The sequence below is a fragment of the Mesoplodon mirus genome (assembly GCF_964341445.2).
Source record: "Mesoplodon mirus genome assembly, chromosome: 5".
In the NCBI taxonomy this organism is placed as follows: Eukaryota; Metazoa; Chordata; class Mammalia; order Artiodactyla; family Ziphiidae; genus Mesoplodon; species Mesoplodon mirus.
Window position 1 is genome coordinate 127,049,016 of NC_138980.1, and position 27,796 is coordinate 127,076,811.

The 27,796-nt window shown below is 34.2% G+C and overlaps 1 protein-coding gene across 4 annotated transcripts in view; it reads right to left on the reverse strand.

Moving 5' to 3' along the window:
• Positions 1-1,830: 1,830 nt before the first annotated feature.
• The window catches only part of TNPO1 (transportin 1), a 92,949-nt gene continuing 66,983 nt past the window's right edge, over positions 1,831-27,796 (reverse strand). For all 4 annotated transcript variants that reach the window (XM_082620474.1, XM_082620476.1, XM_082620475.1 and 1 more), the window contains 14 exons: positions 26,375-26,527; positions 25,415-25,640; positions 23,141-23,312; positions 21,955-22,041; positions 20,701-20,808; positions 20,409-20,567; positions 20,241-20,328; positions 17,811-17,909; positions 17,540-17,635; positions 14,611-14,686; positions 13,634-13,733; positions 10,482-10,556; positions 9,468-9,610; positions 1,831-7,511 (listed from right to left, as the gene is read on the reverse strand). In XM_082620474.1, coding sequence (XP_082476600.1) covers positions 9,503-9,610; positions 10,482-10,556; positions 13,634-13,733; positions 14,611-14,686; positions 17,540-17,635; positions 17,811-17,909; positions 20,241-20,328; positions 20,409-20,567; positions 20,701-20,808; positions 21,955-22,041; positions 23,141-23,312; positions 25,415-25,640; positions 26,375-26,527 — 1,547 coding nt within the window. In that variant the 3' untranslated portion in view covers positions 1,831-7,511; positions 9,468-9,502. The remainder of the gene's footprint in view (positions 7,512-9,467; positions 9,611-10,481; positions 10,557-13,633; positions 13,734-14,610; positions 14,687-17,539; positions 17,636-17,810; positions 17,910-20,240; positions 20,329-20,408; positions 20,568-20,700; positions 20,809-21,954; positions 22,042-23,140; positions 23,313-25,414; positions 25,641-26,374; positions 26,528-27,796) is intronic.

The window sequence follows — 27,796 nt, forward strand, 5'->3', positions numbered from 1 at the left end:
TGGTAATATCCATTGAAGTTACTGCTGGGTATGAAAATTAGTATAACTTTCTATGAAAGGAAATTGTACTATAACCATCTCCTTTTGATACGGCAATTCCAGAGAAATCACTGCAGATGTATGCAAACATTTAAGCATAGGGGCATTCATCATAACTTTATTTCTAGGGGTTAAAAAATGAGAAATAATTTCTGAATGTCCAACAGTAAGACGGTTGTGTAAGCTGTTCACAGAACGTGGCATAGCTATCATGTACATTAACAGGCAAATTTAGATACTAAAAACAATGCACAAATTTACTATTCATATGTGCACAGAAACAGCAACAGTTATTCTATCACTGGGCAGTTGTACTAAATCCATTTAAAACTGTTCACTTGTCTTTCTTAAATTGTTTAATGAAGCTCTTCAAAAGGTAACATAAAGCTAGAAAAGGAATACATAGTGTAAGATTTAAACTGTCAGAGCAAGATGGCTATAATATGCACAGAAATGAATTAGATCAGTAACTGGTTCTTAGTGTAAGAATTTTTCCGGTATCACTTTTGCCAATGATTTAGATTCTGTTGAATTTCTAAACTAACTTGCAAATTGTGTTGAACTGAACACTGGAGATCTATGCGGATGTTTCGGGAGTTTCTTTTACGCCAACACAAGACTGAGATTAAGGACAAGATGACAGTCGCAGCTTCTGTATTCACCATAGCAATGAGTAAGTCCAAGCTCAGAGCTGTGGAGTTCAACTGCTGTAATAGTTTTCCAATCATTCCTCAACAATCACAAGTAATGCTAATGATTGGAGTCAGGCTGATTATGAACTCACAAGATTAAAAACACCAGTCTGTTCAAAAATAGGTATAAAGTGAAAGCCTCTTAGAAGTCTATACTTTAATTTCATTAAAATGTTAAAGACTTACAAAAGATTTTTAGCTACAGGCACATTCTAAGATTGCTGCAGCAAATCAGAATCATGAATAACTAATGATTAGGCTGGTTTTGATTATCTTCTTCCACAACCTAAATCCTAAACCCTGGAATCTTAAACTATTTCTTGATGATGTGCTTCAGAACATGATACTCAGGTGTCATTTTCCCCCTCCCCTCCAACCCAAGTGAGGTATCTCAAATGTTCTCATGTGCAGGTAACGAAAGGGAAAAAAACCCCAAGTCTCATTTCCCTTAAAAGTTTTCTGGGTTGCACTAATCTAATCTCAGCCACTTTCCTTGTTGTAAATCCAAAAAAAAGAGTACTTACAGTTCTGCACACACTTCCTCTGAAATATATTAATACATTTAATTTTAATTAGTAACATGCAACTATAATAATGGATTACAACCTGAAGAGGAAACTACTACTTTTGTAAATATTAATTTCCAAAATTACAAGTCTTATTTTTTTGAAGGATGACCAGAAAGCCTTAATAGGCCACACGTTCATACACATTCATGCAATCTACCCTTTCAATGTTTTATTCATGACTTCACTTAGTTTTAATTCCTTTTTTTGCAGAGCAGTATCTTTTTCCTCTCTCACTGGAAGCTGAACCTAGAATCAACTGTTTAGAAATACATCAATAACAGGATTAAAATATGGGGAAAACAGGATTTTTTTACTACACTATACAACTAAGAAAATACTCAATTAAAAAAAATAGATGTCAAACAAGAGTGCACTAAAGTGTAAGATAAAAAACCCTCTCAAAACAAACAAAACAATAAAACAAAACAAAGAACAAGACAAGAAGGAGACCTATCTGGACCCAAAATGGGATGGGGGAACAGGGGGGAAGAAAGCTCATTTCCTTCCATTAAAAATCAGAGTGAAACATCTATAGTTAAACAACTTTATTAACATAGTCAAGCAGTGATTAACATTCACATCTATTATGTCACATCATACAAATGTAAATACAAAATTACTACAGTACAATATATATTCTCTGCATGATCCAAAATATTTGGTGGCCCCAAAAAACTCTCTTTAAAATTCAGCAGCTTATCAAAAATTAAAACCGTATTCTATTTAAAATGAAGATCTGTTAGCACAGAGTTTGACTTCAAGAAATATCAATTTAGTACAGTTTGAGAAGTTGCAGGAGGATATGTTTGAAGGACACATTCTAACATAGTGTGGCAGGTACAGGAAACATCAGATTTAAAGCTTTTAAGCATAACTCATACAACCTAAGTTGTCAGCAGAAAGATCCAGTTATTTATAACTAAAGCTAAAAATACTAAATTATTGCACCCAATATTAACACGAATATTAAGTGTAAAACTGTTTTATAATATGAAGTGAAGTCATCAACCACGTTTAAACATCTCTTCTCACAGATGATAATCTATTAAGCAAAATTACTTATACAGTATTGCCTTATTATTATCTCCATAAAATTCATCCAATCTTAATTTGGTTATATATCCACAGAGGAAAAACAACAATGAAGCAATATGGGGAAAGTACAGAGGAACCCCTTTATGAGGCTGGTATCAGGAGGGAACCAACACTGCCTTATAGGCTAACCATGTTACAGTAAGCTTTTAGGAAGATAACTGAACTTGCAAAATAGCTAACTGTGAATAATACCAAGCCATAGTTAAGGGGATTCTATAGTAGATGAATAAAAATTGTAATAAATGGGAAAATCCTATTTTCCTAATTAGTGATATAATGCTTGGCAAATAGATTTGGTTTGACTTTAAAATGTACAAGAGGTGAAAAAAATAATCACCATTTTAACTTCCGTCAAAATCATGCATACATTAAAAAAAAATAAAAACAATACATTCTGGGATACAAATCACAATAAACAGTTGCTATAATTTAAATGTATACCTTAAAATTAATAAGCATAATAATTAGGCATAAAGATAAAGAATCCTCTACATATAATACCAATGGGGGAAGATCTATATAAGACTGAAAAAATTAGTCACAAGTCACCTGGAAAGTGTACAAGTGAATGAAACTTTCACGTAAAATTGAATTTTTAAGAGGCATTCGAAGTATCTCCGTATTTAATACAGTATGACTAGGTACTAAGTAGGTATACAATGCTCTCGCATGGTATTATTACTAGATAATGTTGTTACACAGCTCTTTATTGATCTTTTAATCTAGATTTTAGGCCCTTAATCTGAAGACCACAGTTTTCATCAAGGTCTCAATGCCTACATTTCAGTAACAGTACTAGTAGCGACAGTTAAGTGTCCCCCCCTTGTATTACTTGCAAAAATAATCCAATAAGCAAAGCTGTGTGTAAAGTACTACTAAAGGAAGGACTTAAATTGCAGTTATGCACGATACACTCTTCTCTTGGGAAGAATGTTTTTGCACCGTTATCTGTTAATACATTCAATATGAATAATATAGGTTAACTATATGAAGCAAAAAATCCCACTTTTTTCTTTATGGCAAAGGATTTAAGTTAAATTTAGACTAAAAGGTTTAAGACATAGTTTAATTCTGGCATTTCAGCTATGCAGGGTAATTTAATATATGACAGAAAAATTTTCCACTTTCCTATCTTAGAGTTTGGAGAAAAGGAGAACCAAATTGAATTCTCGCCAGGAAGGACTTATACCACCACAGTCTGCAAGAATTAAGGATTGGAAAATCAGACTAAATGGAAAGATTCTTCATGAAATACACTAAAAAAACAAAGACTGTAAGTATGATGACTCTCTATAAGCATATGTCACCAAAGCAAGAAGGATACAAGAGTATTCACCTGAGATAAAACTTGTATCTGAATATTTTATAACTGAGTAGACAAAGCATTTCAATAGAGGAAAGTCAGTTGAAATTATTTTAAAATATACATCTGATCCTATTTTACAATATATGCAATTTAAGCAATTCAGGTCAATGAAAAAGTCTTAACAAAAAAAATCACAGTGTTTATCAATGTTAATTACAAAATGTATGCTACTTATTTTGTTTTTAAGATGTAATGGCTTGGTTGTTTTAAAATCTATTCTTCTGAAATCCAACCTGCCTAACAAAATCAAGTAGCAGTATAATGTAAAGCATCAGAACTGGCTCTTAAAGATTATTTACATGTTGACTATTTGGAAAATAACCAACCAAAAAATATAAAAAAGTGATTTTTTACACAGTCTGAAGTTATTAAAGAGATTAGACAATACAAAAAGCAAAATTCTTTCCTGAATAAATGAATATCTGTGGCACTAAGTTCACTTACTAATGGACTGTAACATGGAACTGCCAAACATGCATTTAAATTATATTAAATACACTTTCTGTTTCCAACTTAGGTTGATCAGCAGCTTTTGTTCTGTTAGAATCCTTCAAAGAGAGAAGCTCAAACAGGAAAAAGAAGGCATATATAAAACAGTAAACACTGACCTCCTGAGGTTCCTACAACATAAAAATATTCAAGTAGAAAATCTACATCACTTAGCAGCGGCTATTTCTGTAGTTGAGCACACTAACAGCACTTTAGTGTGTAAGGAGCAGATGAAGTAAGCCGTGCTTTTAAGCATGCCAAGAGGCAGAAACACTGGAATGTAACAAAGACAAACTCACAATTTCATAGACATTCAGTCAACATTCAAAACTATTAAGACTACACCACAAGAATTAAGTTGCTTTATATATATATCCCATGATGTATTAAATTTCATCAGAAACGCTAAATCAGAGCTTACCTCAAAAGATAACTTAAATGGCTTCTGCAAATTCCTATGTTATACTATGTATCTGAAATATAATTAGGAAGAAACTATAACCTCAAGGGGGAAAAAACCCCCAAAAAACCCAACCCCATCTCAGGCTGTCAGTCATATTTATTTATATTTTGTATTTTTAAATTATATTTCCTTTTAATTTAAAAACATGTTAAGTGACTACAAAAAAGGGCACATTCTTATGTTACATATCTGCTTAATTAGAAATTAATTTTTCAATCCAATAGATAATAACAACGCTTTTCAGTCAATAGAGAATTGGCAATCACAGGTCCAGATAACTTTACTGAAGATTGTTTTTGTACGTTCATTTTAAAGTGTTCAGGAGAATTCTGAATTTGAATCTTTCAATTTGAAATGTTTACTACTTATTCCAGAATATTAAAATATCTCCCATATTAAATTCTAAAATGTTTTGGAAAACTACAGTATATCACTAGAATTTAAGGATAAAATAGCCACCCTAATCAAAAGACTAACTAGGAAGCAAATTTTGAGCTCCCAGTGAGGCAATGGTACTAGAAAGCAAAATGCTACATACCCTTTGGATCCAACTTACAATTTAAAAAAAACTGTACAGTAAAAATATGATTTAATTTCAGGCTCTACAGACTGAAATTTGCAAAGCCAAAGTAGAGGAAAGAAGGTGAAAGAACATGTTAAGAACACACACACACACACACACACAACAAAAACCTTTCTGCATGCTACCATGCATCTGAAATTTTTTGAAATGATATTTATAAATTCACACACATACAGCTCAAACTTCAGTGCAATGGCTGTATCATTCAACACCTTTAGAGGAACAGAACCATGCAAAGAGGAGCAACTGCTTACAAAAATGGTTATTCAGTATTTATTCTGCAATGAGAAGGTGACAAACTAAAATATAAAAAGGTTGTTATGGCTTAACATTTCTGTTGCAGATTAAATATGCAGCATTGAAAAATGGAAAGGTGTGGCTTCATCTCTGACCAGCAGAGTTAAAAAGAAAAATCTCTCCATTTTCCTTCATCATCATGGGATACACTGTTCAGGCAATCCAAATTAATAAAGACTTGCACTTTCATATGGACACAAGATCAAGTGTACCAGTTAGGTTTTCACATTCACAGTATATAAGAAAATACACATGGAAGGAAAAGTAAAGGGTTAACTTAACAAGGATTTATTCACAGGAATACATGTAAGTAGAGAAAAATAACAGAAAAGCTAAACAAATGAAATGAAGAGGATCCAAACCAACTTTCACTCTGTAGCTTTTTACTTGCACCCTGTGTGCATATATCTAGGGCACAGAGGGCCACCAACATGCGCCAATACAGTGTAGGAACCCTGCATTACATCCATTAACTTAAACATATCTTTAAGATCATGCTTTGAACAAAAAAAGAAAGCTTAGAAGGCAATATGTTGAGTGGGAATAAACATTGAAATATAGCAATCATGTCTTCAACTTCTACAATTGTCTTTATGTGCCAACTAACATTTATGCAGCCTCTTACAGATCTTTTACCATGTAATTTAAGTTTTAGAAGTTTTGATAAAATCACTAGTAGTATATAACCATGCAGAAAGCACATCACACTGACAGCACAGAGGCAAAGATTTTGCACAGGTATATCAGCTTTCCACATTGTGCAGGTTACACACAATACAATATCAATCTTATTCCTAACAGATCCTAAAAAAGATATTTCAAGGCCTAGCTGTAAACTACAGTACTTTATATCTATATTCTTAATAAAAATAAAATCCACAAATCTTAAAAAGGAATTTTAAATGCAGGGCTATATTGAACTGGTAAACTGCAACACAAACTGGCGCAACAGAGGTAACTGAATACCAATCTCACTCTATGTGATGCAAGCATGCTACTCTCCCACTAATTTAAAGTACTTTCAATCACTATGAGCCAGAATGCATGCCTGAACCTTAAACTGCACTTTAAAAATAACATCTTGGCCTAGAAATTAAATCTAATGAAGTACAACCATCAAATTATATCCACTACATTAATGTCTTAATGCAAAATCAAGATGTCAATCTTTAGTTTGATATGTCCAACCCCATTTATTTCTCCCTCCCTGCCCACCCCACAAAGGTAAAAGGAGTGACTCATTTGGCATTTCACAGGGTGCTTCATTGTTTATATTTGTTTTGTTTTATTTCCAACTTTTTGGGGTACCTTAAATTGTAACTTCCAAGAACCTGCTTCTGCTATTATAGGTAGGCAAGCTGATTTTAACTCTTATTAGCTTTCATTTGTGTAGTTCTTCATCAGCATGCAAAAACAAGTCCCCATCAATGTGGGAAATTTTATAAACACCTTTAAATAAAAAAAACAAAAACAAACAAAAAAAAAACCCGGAAAAACCCAAAAACTTTACTGTCTTCTAATCCTCATCCTTAGGTTTCCTTTATTGTGCGCTATAGAGTTTTTCCTCTTTCTCATCCCTATGTATCATTTATATGGTTCTTGTTTTGGTACAATTCCCCATAATATTCCAGAATGTACTGTTTTGTGAGTAGATTGAATAGCTTTTTCTTTTTTTTTTTTGCTTCTTCACATCCAGTGCAGAGTTGTAATTGGAGACAGATTTCCACCCACAAAGGCTCCAGATGTTAAAACGTTTCCCAACAGCGACTTAATACAGTGACGGCAACACCTCCCTCCCGCCCCTCCCAGTAGGGTTGGGATTGTACTGTATTCCCTACTGGTTTACCCTTCCCCCCTGTAAAGGGTAACATTTTCCCTGGGTGCAGAGGCTCCCTCATAGTCTCCAAGACTGAAGGACCTGTAAGAAAACAAAAACAATTTTATACGTAAAATTGTTTTTCTTTTAAAGCCAATGGAACACAAAATCAATCAAGTAGCAATGCTATCTCTACCTAAAGAAAATGAGAAACTGTACAAATTGCCTAAGATCACGCTCGTCAACGAGAACCATGTTGCTCCCTTCTCCTGCAGCTCTCAACTGTCATCTGCATCAGATACGAAAAGTGACGCCAAGCTGGGGACATGCACAGAGAGGTGTGCAGCACTTTATACCGATGAAATATAGATGAAATACACCTTGTAGATTGCCATCAGTCTAATTATCTATCCTCGTTTGCACAGTGGGTCCCAATGGGAGCCGATTATTTCTTATATAACAAGTTGCCTTGCTTTCTTCAAAATTAAGTTAGCACTTTCTTTAGGACAATCACTTTCCTTAGTGAGAATTAAAACATTATCATTTTTGCCAGTATTCCCAATGTTAAGCAAAAAAAAAAAGAGTGTGACTTATTTTACTCAGTCATGTCCTATACTCTCAGGCCTCTTGATTTTCCTGATAAAGACTTTTTCAATGCTAGCACAGTTTTAATTATGAGAAGATTAAGAAATAAAGGTAGATTACTGGGAGACTGTAACTAGTACCTGACAGTTGTCCTTTCACAACAAAACTTTTAACTACTCCTGCGAAACTTTGGACATTTATGAAGATCACCACAGTTAATTCATAACTGGTGAAATGACAGAGACCATATAGGGTTTATTAATCAGATTTATTAACCCGAAAGTGCTCAAGACTCAGCTCACTGTTGAATAATTTAGCCCTTGATGCTAAAAGTTATTTCTCATCTATTGCATTCTCATGATTTAACGTAAAGTGAATCAAGCACTTCTCTAAAATGCTAAAGCCACAAGACAGCCGTAAGGACTCAAGACCACTGTGGGACAACACACACAAAGGGCTCTCAGACATTCCAGAGGCTGCAAGTCCATTTCTACTGCCCTTTTAGGCTAGTCAACTTAGATGTTGAAATCTTTCCAGGTTTAAAATCTAGCTCAGAGTAAAGAAGCAAGCACGCAAACAGAAACTCCAACATACAAGGTAATTCAAGTAAGTGTATGCCTTCTCAATACACTCTGAGTACACTCTCTGACCCTCCAGTTGAACAGGTCTCAGTTCATGTTCAAAAACTAATGAAGTGCATCCTGGCTCACTGTACTAACCCATATTACTGATATTTATTGAGCCAACTTAATGTGTTAGGCAATATACGAAGTCCTGGCACCACATATAGAATAGTATTTAATCCTCAAAATAACCTAACGAGGGAACTAAGGCTAAAAGACCAGAACTGTTAGTTTGACTTAAGTCAGAAAAACTCAAAGAACAAGAAGAGTGCAGGTGGACTTACCCCTCTACCACTCCAAATCAAAACAGAATCTTCCATTGACCTTTTAAAAACACAGTGCTGGGAACAAGGAAGGTGCTCAATAAAATATGAAGAATAAATATTAAATATTCCTATTTACTGAGACCAAATCCAGTTCCAATTCTACTTGGGTTTTCCCTAAAGCTTACAACATAGGAAGTCCTTGATATATAAGAGACTATAAATTCATACTTTAAAAATGAATCATCTCCACCCTGCCACAGTGAATGTCAGTGATCTCTTAAAGGGCAAAAATTAAAAAAAGGATTGGTTGAAGAAATGGTGAGTAATCCAACTAGTACACCAACTTGGATTTCCTTCTATACTTAGGATTCAAAGTGGAACCATGCATTTTATCTTGCTTGCTGGCTCATCAATCAATCAATCTCCAGCCTTCATGTAAGTAATTTTAAGTCAAATATAACATGAGACTGTTTTACTCAACCTCTGTGGAAAACAAATAGCTTTTATTCTATTCAGTAGTTTTAGACTGAAGTCCTAACTTAAGTTTCTTCATCCTGGAAAATTCCAAATTTCTTAAAACTTACCCCTAATTATGGGACTGCAGCTTAAGTGTATGAGATTAAACACCATAAAAAGCTGCAAGACGCTCTTTTAAGGGAAGCGGAAACTGGTCAGAGAAACGCCTCCAATTTTCATCCCCAACTTGATTTTTAAATCCATGAAGGATCTGCAAAAAAGTAAAAAATCATTAATTTATCAATAACAAAAGAGAAACTCTCATATCTGCGTAGCTTCTGAAATGAAACACTACTGATTTTACTATTCTAAAATTTTACCCCTATTAAAGTAGTTATTCTTAAACTTTGTTGAATTCTACACCTTTCCATGTCTTGCCTAAAATCACCTCATAGAATATGCTGCACTTTGCTTTGAGAAGGTCAGAATTCAGCCAAGTGTCCTAGTAACAGAAGTACTCTAAGCAATCTGACACAGTAGTAATGAAAAGCAAGCAAAAAGGTACAGAATTCACCCAAGGGATTAAAATTTTTATGCCTTATTAAGTTTATTCAAATTGAAAATATACAAAGCTTTGGGGGTTCATAGTTGCAACTATATAGTTCACTAATTTTAATATTAGGTAATTCAAATGTGTAGCAGCATTTTATTTCTTATTTTGTTATGGCTGAGGGCTGACTGGAGTTAACCACAAGGGGCATTACTAAAACAAACTCACAGGTTTAATCCTTGCTGCGACCAGTTAGATTTACTTTGTTCAACAGATTATATTATACTCCAATCTTAGTCAGCCATCTTTGAAAATACATGCTATTTTGCACAGGTGGGATAACGGGACTTCATGAATCAGTGGTACTGCTTGAGAAAATATTTTTAAAATACATGCTCTATTGATACAAAGTCACTACTGTATATTAAGAAAAGATCAAGTCACCTTCTTTATTACCAAGAACAAAGATTATATAGTCTACCAGTACTGATTTGAAGAGTCTAAGTTTCATATGAAATAAAAACATAATTTAAATTTCCCAACTAAGACTGTAACAGTCACATGATGTGCATCATAAAGACTTTTTAGTTACCTTACAGAACATGTCTCGCAGATCATCTTTTGGATTAATCCATGATGCAACAGCATCACAAAAAAATATAAAATCCTATAACAAGCAAGAAATACATCTTCAATTGATACTGCATTTGTCAATCACAACAAAAGATACATGTAAACTTCAGAATATATATCAACAGAACCCTAGGTAAAAAAAAAAAAACACTTTTTTAAACAGCTATAATAAGAAATTAATTTCTTAATGGTTGTCCCTGTTACTCCACCATCAAGGAACCTCTAACTTATTCAGTTTATATTGGAATTTAGTGCTACAGGAAAACCCAAATGAACTCTTTGGCCAACGCAATATTTCATTTTACATTACAAAACCCCAGTCTAGTAAATGTGTAGCATCAGCAAGGACTGAAAGCATCAAATAAGCACCAGTTTAAAAAATCTTCATTTATGGAATTAATTATATAAATTCAATAATTTTACAGTTCTGATTGGCTTAGAAATAATTCAAAGCTAGTTAAGTATATACCAAACAAGTTTGACTTAAAGCATAGGAATTTACAGATCTAAATTTCAAGATCCACCTCCAGATAGAAATGTAAATGAAATGATAAGTTAGAAGAAAAATTATGTAGTTACAAACAGCACCCAGCCCAACCCAACTCAAACAAACAAAACAACCCCCAATGCTCAGACTATTATTTAAAAGATAATTACGTTATTCTGACTAAAAGAACAAGGTGATGACAGGTATATGCTTGAAACACTTCATTTAAGTATTTTGCAAGTTCAACTATCTTACTGAAACAACAGTTCAACATACAACATACAAGATACTGCTGATGTACAACTACTTTAAATTTTACTATTAAATTCAGAGGGCCTCCCTGGTGGCGCAGTGGTTGAGAGTCCGCCTGCCGATGCAGGGGATACGGGTTCGTGCCCCGGTCTGGGAGGATCCCATATGCCGCGGAGCGGCTGGGCCCGTGAGCCATGGCCGCTGAGCCTGCGCGTCCGGAGCCTGTGCTCCGCAACGGGAGAGGCCACAACAGTGAGAGGCCCGCGTACCACACACACACAAAAAAAATCAGAAAACCTCATTAATTAAAAAAAAAATCACTAATACTGGGCTTCCCTGGTGGCGCAGTGGTTGAGAGTCTGCCTGCCAATGCAGGGGACACGGGTTCGAGCCCTGGTCTGGGAGGATCCCAAATGCCGCGGAGCAGCTGGCCCCGTGAGCCACAATTACTGAGCCTGCGCGTCTGGAGCCTGTGCTCCGCAACAATAGAGGCCGCGATAGTGAGAGGCCCGCGCACCGCAATGAGGAGTGGCCCCCACTTGCTGCAACTAGACAAAGCCCTCGCACAGAAACGAAGACCCAACACAGCCATAAATAAATAAATAAATAAATTTAAAAAAAAACACTAATACTAAAATATGTGCATAAAACACATATTTAAGCAAATAAAATGCCACGTGCCCAAAGTTTATGGTTTATTCAAATTATGATTCCTGTGTCTTCTGAATATCAAAGTCTGATGTTAAAAATTTAAATTATATATACATGTAGAATTTGTGATTAAAAATTTAAACATAAAGAATAAAACTTCAGACATTTTCTTTTAACCACACCCAAATAAAGTATGTAAAAAGTAGAAATGTATACCAACTTTTAAGTTGGTAGTGATTTCATGACCTCATGTGTTACTGTCACTGTCTTAAATGTTAATGCAAAAGGAAAAACAACAATGACAACAAAAAAAACCTGTATGAAAATGCTCCTTCTTTAATATGGTATAAACCACATCAGATACCTCTAAAACGTATTAAAGGTGACACAAAGTTCTTAAGTATTGGAAAAAACCCAGAAACTCAATGCCAGGAGGTTATTTTGCAACTAGGGATCATCTTTTAAGACAGTACTGGCTTATTTTAATAGTAAGTTATTAATGTTATACAAATGTAAAATTAGCCAAAAGATATTTTTTCCAGTTCTACTTCATATGTTTTCAATGCCTATCACCTACATCAATTTTCAATTTTATAAGCTGGTATTTCACAATGTTTCTAAACCTGAATTAACAAACAACACAGTAATCCACGTAAGATAGGAAGTATCAAAAGGTCTCAGTTAAAAAATGTTCAAAGCACCTATCCCTTGAAAGTGAAAGGTTATTTTCTGGAAAACCCCTCCCATACTTTCTTTTCCTTACAATTCATCTGTTGAGGAACCTGGGGCATTTAACCTATAGCCCCACAGCCTGTATTTTGTTGATTTCATACATATGGTGTAAATCAACACGTCCCTTTATGTTTTGTGTGTCAGCTGGATCCAGAGGTTTGATCAGATTCACGTTTAGTACTGCCGCCAAATAATTTTTTAAAGGCTAAAGACGTCTAAATATAGCTTGAAATAGTGTAAGAAATGAAATTAAGAATGAATAAATCACTAAATCATAAACTCTCAAAAGTTAAAGCAGTTTCAATGGTTGATTCAGTATTCTACTTTATTCACTACCGAGTTTCTGATCTAAGTAACAGAAAGAGTATCCTACTATTTGATCACCCTCTGAAGTGTAGAGAGTCTCAAACTCAGCAAATTGATATTCACAGTTTTAGGAAGCATTTACAAAGTAAATAAATGACGTTTGAATGTGAATGAAAGAAGCTTTGGCTTAATTCAAGTCAAGAATATAACTTTTGGGCTTCCCTGGTGGCGCAGTGGTTGAGAGTCCGCCTGCCGATGCAGGGGACACGGGTTCATGCCCCGGTCTGGGAAGATCCCACATGCCGCGGAGCGGCTAGGCCCGTGAGCCATGGACGCTGAGCCTGCACGTCCGGAGCCTGTGCTCCGCAACGGGAGAGGCCACAACAGTGAGAGGCCCGCACACCGCAAAAAAAAAAAAAAAAAAAAAAAAAAAAAAAAAAAAGTATATATATATATATAACTTTTATTCTCCCAATCTGCTGTTATTATATGTCAGGACCAAAAAAACATTTAGGAAATAAAAATAGGCATCATCATTTCAAGATATTAGGATATACACATTTAAAACATAATTTGTTTCAGTATCTTCAGTAAAAATAGGTAATATTTTTAATAATTATAGTTTAAACTTTAAAGTTTCATAATTCAGAACATTAAAAGTTAAATCCTTTTGAACATCTTACTTGGATTACTCCACTGGGATTCACACTGATCATGGTACAAATCCCACGAAATGCTGAATCCTTTTCCTCATTGTCCCTTATGTTTCTCAGAGAGGTGCACCTATTAAATTATAGAATTGAGTTTAGCATTTAAGTAAAAAGCAGGTTCAACTACAATACTAATGGACAGTATTTAATGGAATAAGCACCAGAGTAGAGATAATGTTTATATTCAAAGAATTTTCATAAAGCTTAAGTTTCTCACACTTACTATATTATGTTGGGCCCATCTAATCTCAATATAGTAAAAACCTTGAAATTCGCAATTCTTACTAATAAATTGCATCTAAGTAATAACAACTGATTTTAATTTCCCATTTAAACTATTAATGAGCATGAGCCAAGAGTAAATTACCCATTTTTAAAACTGTATTATGACTTGTATTCCATTAAACACTACTAAAAATGTCTTGAAAGACTGTCAATCGAAAGAAGCAGAACATAGGATATACTGCCACAGTAGAAACTATTATTATACAACTTATGATGTAGATGTTTAATTTTTACATTAACAAGCAAATAAGATTTTTATACATAACAAATTTAAACATGTATTTCTTAATGCAATCCAAGTTTTCAAATTAATTCTAAAAAAGAAACAATGCAAAAACCTAAATTTATAGAATTTGCATGCATCTTTATTTTACTGGTGGATATTTAAATGCTTTTTATGTATAATCAAGCTTTTTAACACAGCAAGCATGTGACAATCTTATCCCATGCATCAATTAGTCGTTAGCCACAACATAAAATAAATATACATGACGATGCTACTGAAAAACCTCACAAACCTGATAGGACAAGATTAGTCACATGGTTGGCAATGATTAAGGATTGTGATTTTTGTAACCAACTGAAAATATATCTAAAAGTGAGATAGAAAGAGAAAGAAAGAGTGAAGAAAAATGAATTAAAAAAAAAGATTGAATAATACACACCAGGGTCTTATAAACTGCTGTAGCATGGGGGCCACCTCTTGAGGACAAACGTAACCAAGACGACCAATTGTTATTGCTAAGGTAACGCAATCACGGTTATACACCACCAAACGCCAACCAAGACATGAGCAAATGAGGGGGAAGGAGAAAAAATAAAGAAAAAACAACAAATAACTCAGAAACAGAAACCAACAGAATTTGTGTATGATAATAAACATAAGATTTCACCAGTGCTGTTTATTACCACCCCCTATAATAAGGGGCAGCAACATATATGGCATACTCTTGGAAAAAAAAAAACAAAAGGAATTAAAAAAACTTTAAAGATTGAGAGAACACCAAAAACCGTGATGAACTGCTTTTCTCGCTCAATCAAGTGTCAAGATATTGTTAGTAAAACGATGAGCAATTAAACAGATGGATTTAGATTCTTCCTTCAAAGCCAGTTGAAATTTCAGTTTAACAATGAAATCTAGGTTTTCTCCCCCAGGAAATACTAGTAAATGTAAATGATTACATTTCTGAATTGTCTATTCAAACACACTTCTCAGAAGTTAACAGTTAAAAGCTTTCTCACTTCTTTACGTAGTTTTCTATGTGATTTCCATTCTTTGAAAATTATCTAGGAATCTGATCAAAATTTTGGTATAATTTTGGTTTGCCAGCATTTCCAAAACAAGCCAGTGGACCATTTGTTGCCTGATATCAAAATCAACTACTAAATTTTAGGTGTTGTGGTACATACTGAGTAAATGGATTGGAAAATTGCTGTGCTATGTCAAATCCCGTTCCAAAAAAAAAACCCTCTGATGGTGATGATGATAACAACTCAAATAGTCCACTAATTTCAAACCCTGTTTAACAAAAAGGAAATTTAGACAGTCCACTGTAATGACATGTGATATGTGGACCAAAGGAACAAATATTCTGTCCTTGCTATAAAATGCACAGCCCACAATAATAGATAATAAAACACACTGATTACATGCTAATATTTTATTTTTAAAAATTTGAAGTGGGAATTAATCAAACATATATTCACCATCAAAATTCAGTTAAGTCCTTATATTTACAGAGTTAAAACAAGTGCAACTCAGAACTGCATTCTGCAATTCAAAGGTACATTACATATAAATACATTTATACACAACGGGAAAAAAAAACAAACAGAAAACAAACCATGAGGTGCTTTAATGGTGTTCTCTCAAAAACTTACAGGTTAACCTTTCATAAAAAAAGGGTGGGGGGGTAAAGAAAAATGTTTAAGGATTACTTGAAGCAAACTACACAGATAATACTAAAATCCAGCAGATTCATATGAAGCAAGAGAAAGAAAACCTATGTTCAAAAGACACAAACTATGCAACATTCTCATTAAACAGGCAAGTATGAACAACCCAATGAAACATGCGATAAAGCAGATGATGGTCCATTGAAAAAGTTCAGTGTAGGATATACTAATTAGAAAAAAAGCAAGTAACTGCATATACTAAGGAATTGGCTTTATGAAATATTAAGATAATGGTAATTAAGTTGCTAAAATATATAGATATTACCCACTGACAATGATTTTATTTTAATAATTATCCACCCCCCTCCTTTGGGGATGGAATAAGAGAAACATTTTCTGCAGTCACTTGTGATAAGAATAATACAGTGAATCCCAAGTGTGTTTCTTAATCATATCAATTCAATCCATCAACTTGAAGGGCATTATCAACTACCTTTTGATTTACTTAGGGTAGATTCATACTTAGAATATAATCTTATATATAAAGCCAATTTATTCAAGGAACTATAACAAATTCACCACCTGATATCCCACAAGAAACTTTAATATACATTACACTCAACATTTATTTGCAGTTATGCATTCACATTTAAAAATAAATAGGAAGTTTCTTAAGGTTCAACAGTAATTTGATAATGGCCAAGTGTTCCAAATCTGAATGTCATGTATAGGTACTGCATTCTAAAGAGATAAAAACCTGACAAGATTTCATAACCATCCTATACATAGCTTTTTATACTTTTCAGCAAGAAAATCTAATTCACTTCATGATATAAACAGTACCCATACAGCCAAACAGCCATATAACTGTTTCATAATTAAAAGATTTCCTTCCATACCAATAATCACATTAATTAATCACATTAGGAGATAATAAACTTTCTATAATTAAAAAATGTAAAATTAAAATACTTTTGAAGATAAATTTTTATTTAGAAAAACTTATTTGATTCTTTGTCCAGTATATTGGTAAGGCATTCACTGACTATGAATATACTACTGGAATTGTCTTAGTATATAAAGAAAAAGATGTGCCTGATTGAAAACAAAATTTACATTTTAAAAAATCAGGGAGGGTGGAAAATCACCCTGAAATGTGTTTTATAGTATGGAAGGTACTCTTTAATACAAACATGCTCTCTATAAATGCAGAAGAGAAACAAGCCTCCTGAATAAAAATCCCACAAGATACTGCTTTAAGTTCCCAATCTGAAGAAGAGTATACAACAAAATACAAAATACATATGCCATTATTAATGAACTAGCCACTACAATGCAATCTATTTTTGGCTACATTTTTACAGATTAAAAAAAAAAAATTACTCCCCAGCTGCCAGGTACTCTCTGAATTAATGTAAAAGTAAAATTCATATCATTCAATAGTTATTTTAGTTGGGGCCCATTTTAGGGAGTATTAAAACACTATAACAGGGGAGAAAGTGTTTTTTTGAAAGTTTCTGAAAACTGGTTGTGGAATGAAGCTAAAACAGTAATTTCATTACTGAGAATACAAATTAGCTGTTAATTAATAAGCTGGGTTTCTAAAGCTAGCTTTGCTTTAGTTTCTCTATACATCTTAATGTAAAATTAAAAGGCAAATAATTTTCTCTTCACCATAACAGTTCAGTCATATGGTACCTGTATTCTCTAACAACGTCTTTGGTGTGTTGGGTCTGTTAATGATTTCTACAAGCTGGTGCAACACCATAGGAATATAAGGCTGCATCTCTATACCTAGATCATTCCCAAAAGAGAAAACAAAAAAGAAAAATTTCATTGTTAAAATATCAATGTAAAATATTTTTGCCCCCTTTACTGTGATATGTTATAATATTCATATATATAAAGCTCATTATAAAATATTAAATTATCTAAAACTTTATATTTTTAAAGGGGAAAATAATCTTACCCATTTGAATGGAGATTTCTCCAATTGCCCATGTAGCATTATTGCAGACTGAAATGAACTCTGGATTTAGGTTGGTTCCCAATATTGGCATGAAATCCGCTAGAAAAAAAAAGTTTTTAAAAACTGTAGTAAACTTCTCAATAGCAGTGTTTTGTGCTTTAAAGGAAATCTACCAGATGGAAACCAAAATCTAGGCAAGAAACAGCCTTAAAAAAAAAAAAAAAGCTGTTGGTAATAATTGTCTTAAGAAACTGAAGGAGGCAATATCTGGCCACTGAACGTTCATGTGAAATGTATCAGGAAGCCCAAGTTTTGGTTTTATTTTAAGTATCATTGAAAAGAGCTGGTCAGAGTAATCTCTCTTGTCATCAGACTGAGAAAATTTAAAATAAAGTGAGGAAAACATGATACAATAGAACTTTCTTCAAAGCTGGTTTTTCACACTCAGAAAAAAATTTTAAATCAATGATTTTGGCTTTTACGGTAACTTTTACCCTAGTGCTCAGATTGTGGTCTCTAAATATCACTTTCCATTTAAAAGGGAAAAGGGCTATCAGAGAAATGTCCCATCGCAGCCTAAGGGCAGGAAATGTACAAAACAAGCCTGAACTATTATTTCATACCAGAAAAGACTCCGGACCCAAGTTGGTAAAGCTCCTGTTGCCAGCGGTAGGACAATTTGAGCATCATGAGTTCATACTGACACTCTAACAAACACAAACTAAACTCTGAAACATAATATAGATACCTATGGAAGATACTGGAAATCAATTATTATTTTGAAAACTGGTAAATAAGAATCAAGTAATTATCCTGCCTCTTCTCCTATATGATTTGTACCTCAGGGCAATAATTTATTGATATAGGAAATGTCTCTATATATGCATTCTCACTACTAAATGAAGAGTTAGAATATCATTGTTTAACCCCTAATAAACCAGTAGATCTCGCAGTTTCTCAATCTCAGCAATACTGATAATCTGGGTCAGATTATTTTATTGTGGCGGGGGGCTGTCTCATGTGTTGTAGGATGTTTTGCAACATCCTTCGCCTCTACCCACTACACACCAGTAACACACCCCCAGTGTTAAAATGTCTCCAGACATTGCCAAATTGCTCCAGTTGAGAAACACTAACCTGGAAAATAATCATCATGGTTGGTAACATTAAAAACAGGGAGACAACTAGACACACTGTACCTCCTGAAGAAGGTACATGATCTATAAAGTCATAAAATAAAAAAAGAAATGTAATCTTTCATACAAGTTTAAACTCATAAAAACTAAATCAGGTGGAAAATATTTGTAGAACAAGCTTTCTATAAAACAAGAATTCATCACACTTTCATTTAGAGTGGTTAGGCTTAAACTTGATGGTTTACTTTAATACGTCATAAATAATGTTATTATTCAAAGTTCAGAAAGACAGTTATTATTGAAAAGTATAACTGGGAATTGGCTGAAGGTCAAAAGGTACAATCTTCCAGTTCTAAAATAAGTTAGGTTCTGGGGGAATGTAGTATATCACATTACAACTATAGTTAACAATTCTGTATTGTATATTTGAAAGTTGCTAAAAGAGCAGATCTTAAAAGTTCTCACCCCCCCACACACAAAATATTTGTAACTATGTGAGGTGGTAGATGTTATAATTAAACACTGTGGTAATCATTTCCCAATATATACATATACCAAATCATTAAGTTGCACATCTTAAACTTATACAATGATATGCCAATTACATCTTAATAAAAACTGGAGGGGGCCCCCCCAAAGCACACCGTATCAAATGAAAAAAAAACAACACAAAAAAACATTTTAGATCAGTGCTTTAAACCAAGATTAAATGATGGGATACAGAAATGAAGGAAAAATAACCAAAACCCCATTTAATCCATGGGTCTGACAGCAAATCAGGTTACATTATTCAAGGAATCCCTTCTTATCTTCACAAAAGGCTAAGACAAATGCTATGCCATTTCAACAGAAACAAATCATTATTTACTTTTAAGAAAATAGTTTGAAGTTTCCTACAGTACCTGAAAAATTATGTTGGTTTATCACGAGAAAACCTGATTATTATTATTACTGGGTACCTCTACCAAAAAAAAGAGGCTATTCAAGAAGTATCCATGAACTAGCATATAGGACCAAGGATTCACAGGTGGGCATGTCCTTTACTCTAAAGTAATACTTTTCCAACTTCTCTCCAGTCACATGAATGCCTAATGAGCTGTTGAAGTGATGGTGAATTCAAAGAAACAAGGAACAGGGGTTCCCATCCTGCCTGCTTGAATCAGAGCAGCTCTAACCAGTAAAATGTACACTTATAAATGTTGGGATTTCATGGAATTTCAGTTTAATAATGAAAACCATAGTTGATGAAAAATAATGTTAAAAATCACATCACAGCAACAGAAAATATTCATACCTATACAAGGCTTAACATGCTGAAAGCAAGCTTTTGTCAGATCACCTAACAGGGCGAAGGAACTCTGTCGAACCTCTGGCATTTTATCCTGCAAGAAAGAAGAAGAAATTAATCCCAATGTGACACAGAGAACCAGGTTTCAATTCATTTCAATTTAATAAGTCTCACCTGCATGCACTGATACATTAGTGTTAGAATGTTACTGCGGGCTACTAGCTGCTCAATGTTGCCTCCAAGTCCTTCAGCCAGGCCACTGAGTAAATCAAGAGCCACTATCATAAAATCTTTATCTGGAGCCTCATACTGATCTGGTTGAGCATTGTTCAGCTGAAATTAAGACACAAGTTTTTGAAAACTTACTTTGAATCAATTATTGAAAAAGTTTGTATACATTATGCCTATCCTTAGAAAAATGTTTATGATGGCAAGAAGGGAGAGAGAGAAAAGTTTTTTAAAATACCATTGCTTGTGCAAGAGTCTTCTGTACTAGGTTTACACAACGCTGATACACAGGTTCACAGTATGGAAGGAAGCCAGACTGCAGGGCTGTGGCAACTGAAGATAGGCACTAGAAAGGATAAGGCAGACGTGTAAAACTTCCAGGTATAATTGAGATTACGATAAATGCTTCAAAGTGTACGTAAGATCCTGGTCACTTATGAGCCTGTTCTACTAGTCTATAGCATAGCAGGTTTACCTTTTCAAACCTCTCCTGTGGATGCCATTCATTGCTGTTAAGTTTACTAGCTGGTCAGGGGAGGTTTCCTCAAAAAAATGTAAAGGTTTCTATAATGAACATTATCTTTCAAGAACAGATTTAAGTATTATGTATTCCTATTTTTTCCTCAAATGTAAGAGAGACATTTATTTATCCTCCCATCCTGGTCAATACTGTGGGTGGACTTTACTGGACACTTCTGAGCCCCTGCCTGGAAGTAAATATATCTAGTCATAATAATAATTCTTGCTTTGTTGGGCCCAGGATTAGCCATTGCTCTGTCACAGAAGTTTTTACTTTGCTGGTTAGGGACAATCCATGGCAGAAGTGGTGACCGCTGAAATGACAGGGGGAACAAGAGTGACTGAACTGGCTCTACCAATATCAATTCGTCTAGGTTTAAGTTACCACATGTGAGAATGTATTCAGTTATTTGAAGAGCATATAAATTTTTTTTTGGTTAAAAAAAGCATTTAAATACACAAGAAAACAAAACTTCAAACTAGACAGAAAAGGTATAAAGTTAAGTCCGTCCCATCAGAGACCCAATGCTACTTCACATATATGAGTATATGTATGTATAAACAATAGATAATATATAAAAGAATTTATGTCAATTATGACATGGCTATATATCCATATAAAGAAATAGTTAAATAGAGATGGACATATATATGCTGATATGGAAAGATTTCCAAGCTAATTCACTATCAATTAAGTAGAGCAGGCTAGAAAACATACACAATTCAATCCATTGTCTACTTAAAAAAAAAGCATAACACATCCATTACACTTTTTCTGTTTCCCAGTATTTCTGTGAAAACAGAAAATTTTAGATACCATAATTAAAGTTATGGAAAGTTACATATTTATTCAGCATTTTAACAGAAATGGTTCAGAATGTAAATTAACACTTACCACACACACCCATTTTAGATTTGAACACGTGTTTTTTGATGAAACACAGATTAACTAAATGTTACCAGCTTAGCATACCTCAAGTAAAGGGAAGAGATCTTTATCTTCATCCTTTAACATGTTCCATTTCTGGATCAGTGGAGGCATTAGCATCTGAATATATTCCTAATTACAATGATGAAAAACACATAAAGCTCCACTACCATATGTAAACTAGTCCATTTTGAGTGTATGAAAATTAAAATCCATTTACAGTAATTGTGTAAAATTATTACTGAAAGAATTTTAAGACTCATTCTTTGACTAAATTTCTTTTTTAGTCCTGGGGCCTGTGACATGTAATGACTCCTGCTGTGCAGTAGGTTTATAAATGACAGGTAAACTTATTAAAGACATTTGCAGAAAAAAATTCATAATCATTTAAATGTTCTTACTAAAACGGAAGAATTCATGCAACCAAGTCAATAAACATAGTAATCATGTAAACAGGAGCACAGATTCTACATGGTCTAATCTAAGGTATTAGGAATCCCCCCACCAAACAAAACCAAAACAACCAACATCAAAGCAAACCCACAAGCAAGTGTCCTGCACCAAGTTTTAAGTATAACTTATAAACACAGACAATTTCTTATGATGTTTCAGAGAGTAATCATAAACATGAAATCTATTCCTCAGCAGGGAATTTCAAGCTATATTAAAATTCTAATATTACTTAAATCCTATTTAAACAAATCAAATTCCACCCATCTCTTCTATTCTTAACACTACTAGAGACAGAGTCTGGCTTCCTAGCCACACCTCTGTACCACTATTTAGCAATTTAACCTATTACCCTAATTTTGTAACTATTTTACCTTAGTGTATTCCTCATACTTGTAAGTTCCAGTGAGAAAACACAGATGTTTAGATGTGGTACTCTAAAGCTAGTGTTTATTGAGACACAAAACTACATGCAATTAAGTAAAAGCTGAAATCCAGAGTATAAAACCTTTATCCTCTTTCCTTTAGTCACTCTAAAAAGTGTTGATGCATTCATGTGATACGCTCCTGTAATCTTCACACCCTGCACATATTTATTTTTTAAAATTCTACTTAAAAGGTGAATACACTTGCTGTCTTTTTCAGCTCTACATTCTTAAAGCAGCAAACACTAAGTGTTCACATCTCCCCAAATATATTAATTTTCAAATATGTTAACCTATTGATTGTAACTATGCTTTATATTTAATTTTTTTCGTAACAGTTCATCATAGGTACTTACAGGTTTGTTTAAGTGATGTCCTACTGAATCTGCTAATGTTCCTATGGCATCATAAAGAATGAGCAGGTTTTTATGCTGGTATTTACTAAATGCAAAGACCAAGGTATCAAGTATATAAGCAAGGTAAGGAACAAGTTCTGTACAAGCCTCCTCTTCCAGGGTAGCAAAGGCACTATAATTTAAAAAAAAAGAGAGATCACTGTTGTAGAAAAGAAACAGTTTACAACAGAGGTAGGAATCTAAGTCTACAGTTTATAGAATACCTATTACACTTTACATGCATACCTCCCTACCGTACCACACCAGATGCTTATTTTTAACCATTTCTTTCCCATTCCTTATGCTGTCACTTACGGGCATCTGCTTAACTACAATGGTAAAATCTAAAACTACTGTTGGTTCATTCAACAATTTATTTGCTGTTTACTATTTATTTAGTGACTGAGTGCTGGGAACATAGCAATGAACAAAACAATGTCCCCATTCTCGGGGGGTTTACATTCTAGTGATGTTCCAGATTAATGAAATCAGAATTGAAACTGTTAAATGATAGAAACATTTTTTTTAACACTTAGGGTGCTTGAGATGTATGAGAACACAGCAGTATGACGATCTCTCAAATGTTTCTCTCAGTGGGAAGGGGAAATGGGGTGCTGGAGGTCAAAGGGCACAAATTTTCAGTTATAAGAATAAATTCTAAGTGGCGGGGTTGGTGGGGGTAGTGGGATGAATTGGGAGATTGGGATTGACACGTACACACTAATATGTATAAAATAGATAACTAATAAGAACCTGCTGTATAAAAAAAATTCGAAAAAAAGAAAAAAAGGAATAAATTCTAAGGATCGAATGCACAGCATAGTGACTATAGTTAACACAGCACTGTATACTTGAAAGTTGCTGAGTAGACCTTAAGCATTCTCACAGAAAAAAGAGTTACCCATGTTAACTACAGGAACTGTTCTACCATGCTGATGTATATCAAAATCAACATGTGGTACACTTCAAGTATATGCAATTATTTTTGTCATTTATTCCTCAGTAAAGTTTAAAAAATTTTCTCTAGACTCCACACTATACATTAGAATGCACAGTGCATTTGTTATTATAAATTTGTTTATTTGCAGCTTATTTTTTTAGGACAAATATACAAGAAACGAACAAACTCCAGGGCCTCAGGGCAATTACTTCAATTTATACCTAAATGTGTCTTGACTTTTAAGGTGTATCTGGCCCTTCGTTTGTAAAATTAAGGTTATTTTCTTCTGTTCTAGCCAGGTAAGAATTTCCTAAAATGATAGGCTTAAGCCATTTGTTAACTGAAGTCTTATTCATTAACACTGAGCTATAGCTATTTCCTTCATGGCACTTTCCACAAATTATAATTATTTAGTTGTTCAGTACACCCTACTAGCCTGTAAATTTTAAGACGCAGAGACTGTAAGCTCGGCATTTAATATATGCCTAACAATGAGTAGAGAACTAAAAAAAACCTTGCTGAATGAATAATCTACAGGAAACCAAGCATAATCGGTATCCTCCCCCCCGCTTGAAAAAAAACTGAGTGCTATTAATCACCAAAGCTCCTTTGTTTAACTTTCTTTCACATCATTACGAATTAGGACTCTTCCAGACATTTTTGCTTCAGATCTGGTAAAGTCCAGCTACACTGAAATTTACTTTCCTCTCTTTCAACAGCTATTTCTTATTAACAAAGTCAACAGTAAAAGCAATTCTATTTGAAAAATTAAGAACAATAAACATTAGGTGGCAAGCCTTTTTAGAACGTGAAGGTTTGTTCCAGAAAACGGAAATGCTGGTAGTAATGAAACTAACTGCTGATCTGATGTAAAAAGAGAGACAGCCCCAAATGCAACTGACAGAGTGGCTACTGGAGTTGAATCACTATGTGGCAACTCAGTTATCACAGTTGACCTGTCGACTAATAATGTCACTCTGCTCACACTTTTTTATTCCTTCAAGAGTAGGACCCTTGCCACTTCCACTCCAGATACCTGTGTAGGAATTAGGGTGGAAGATGATGCTACTGTTAAAGCCACTAAGGAAAAAAAAAATGTGAAGAAACAGCAAATATACATGTCTAGGTAGAGTCTCATTTGGATTTATAAAACCATCAGGTCAAAGATACAGATAACAAAAACCCCATTAGTGGTTTAATATCAACATTCCATCACAAGCTTGAAAATTAAGCTTCTCCCTGAAATACCCACACTCCCATCTCCCACAATGAACATTTCGTTATGAATGTCTCACCTGCAGGCAGCTTCTTGTACTCTTTTGTTGCTATCCAGGATACGCTTTAGCAGTTCTGTCATTAATGGCTTCAGGTACGTGTCTGGGGGCTGGCTGACTACCCAGTGTGCATAGCGGCTAAGAGTCCAGCACGTTATGGAACGCACAAGAGCCTTTTTATCAGAGAGGCACTGAATAAGGTGAGGAATGAGCTCAGGTAGGTATGGAATCATGCCCTGCATGCAACCTAGGAAAAAAACCCACAGAACTATTTCAGGAAGTGCTGAAATTTGGTTAAAACAAAATTATTTCAGTTGAATACTAAACTGATACGTGCATTCATGAAACATATTCAGATCATCTCCATTCCAATAAATACATTGCAATAATCTGTTCCAAAATTATTTTAAAGAAATAACTGAAATGAGCGCTAACTGCTCTTTAAGTATCTTTCAGTAGGATTAGGAAAGCTTATTTTACTTCTGCTACAGAAATTATGGCTTTCAAAAATGCCTGTAAAATGCTTCAGTTTCTTGTAGATAGATGTTTACAGCTAGGACAGAATAATAATCCTTTATAGAGGATGATGACACTTGACTTACGTTTCTTACACTTACCTATGGAAGTTATTTTTCTAGCAACAGGGATGCTTCTGACATCAGAATCCTCTCATTCTGTTCTCTTTATTATAACAAAAGCATTTGCAAAATATCTGGCTGGGGTTATAAGTCAGTCTATGATTGTTTAATAATAATTAACTAGCTCAAAGTAAAAACTCATCCTAAGATGGCTTTTAGACTCAAATATCGTTTTTAAGGTTAATGTGGATCATAGTCTCATCTACTTCAGTAGTCTTATTAGCAACATAAGACAGCAAAGTACGTGAACAGTTTCTGCTTATAGAGTAACAAGTCCTTAAAGTAGCCTAGTCACATTAGCACCTATTGAGGACTTTACAGTTCAAGTTTGATTTAGACTTACCTTCAGCAATTGCTCCTAAAACCAAGATGCCTGATTCTTTAACAACCCATTCATGATGAAAAAGTAATTCTTTCAAAAGGGGCAAAATATGTGGCAAAAGCTCATCACGATACACATTTGCAAGAACATCTAGGGCAGCCGCAGAACATTTTCCTAAGGAAATATTTAATTCAAAGACATTACATTAACTTCCATGATCATCTATAGGTAAATATCTATAAATCTATCTGTATCTATATACAGATAAAATTTGTTGTATGTACAACACTTCATTTTTACCTCTACAAAGTTTTAAAGAATTCAATTAAATCGGAGGTAGTCTGTCACAGGAAAAAAAATTCTATTGACAAGAATACTTTATGACCAAGAATTAGCAAACTAATTATGAAGATATTTTATCCTGTATACGACTGCCTTTTTTTTTTTTTAAATAAAGCTGTTACGTTGGCCAGAAATAACACCTTACTCATCAAAAGGGTCTTAGTTATACTGTATGGTAGATCCATTCATATGAATATTATACTGCCAGGAAACAGAATGAAATATTTATGTACTGACACAGAATGAGTTGCATGATATATGGAAAAGAATCAGCAGAGTATGATCTGATTTCACTTCTAGAAAATCAGCCTCCCCTCCTAAAAAGAAGACATAGGCCTACCTCAGATATTGCAGGTTCAGTTCTAGACCACCACAACAAAGTGAGTCAACTGAACTTTTTGGTTTCCTAGTGCATATAAAAGTTATGTTCATGCTATACTGTAGTCTACTTAAGTGTGTAATAGCTTTATGTCTATAAACCATGTACATACCTTAACTAAAATATATTTTATAGCTAAAAAATGCTAACCATTATCTGAGCCTTCGAAAAACTGTAATCTTTCTGTGGAGGGTCTGGCCTTGATGTTGGTGGTTGCTGACTGATCAGGGTGGTGGCTGCTGAAGGCTGGGGTGGCTATGAGCAGTTTCTTAAATAAGACGACAGTGAAGTTCGCTGCCATCAACTGACTCTTCCTCTCATGAACGATTTCTCTGTAGCACGGAGTGCTGTTTGATGGCATTTTACCCAGTAGAACTTCTTTCAAATTGGAATCAATCCTCTCAAACACTCCCGCTGCTTCATCAACCAACACTATGTAATAGTCTAAATCCTCAGTTGTCATTTCAACAATCTTCAAAGCATCTTCACCAGGAGTAGATTCCATCTCAAGAAAAAGCAGTTTCTTTGCTCACCCATAAGAAGCAATTCCTCATCCATGAAAGTTTTCTCATGAGACGTAGCAATGCGCTCACATCTTCAGGCTCCACTTCTAATTCTAGTTCTTTTGCTATTTCCACAACATCTGCAGTTACCTTCTCCACTGAAGTCTTGAACCCCCTAAGAAGAATCAACTTCTTCCAAACTCCTGTTAATGTAATGCT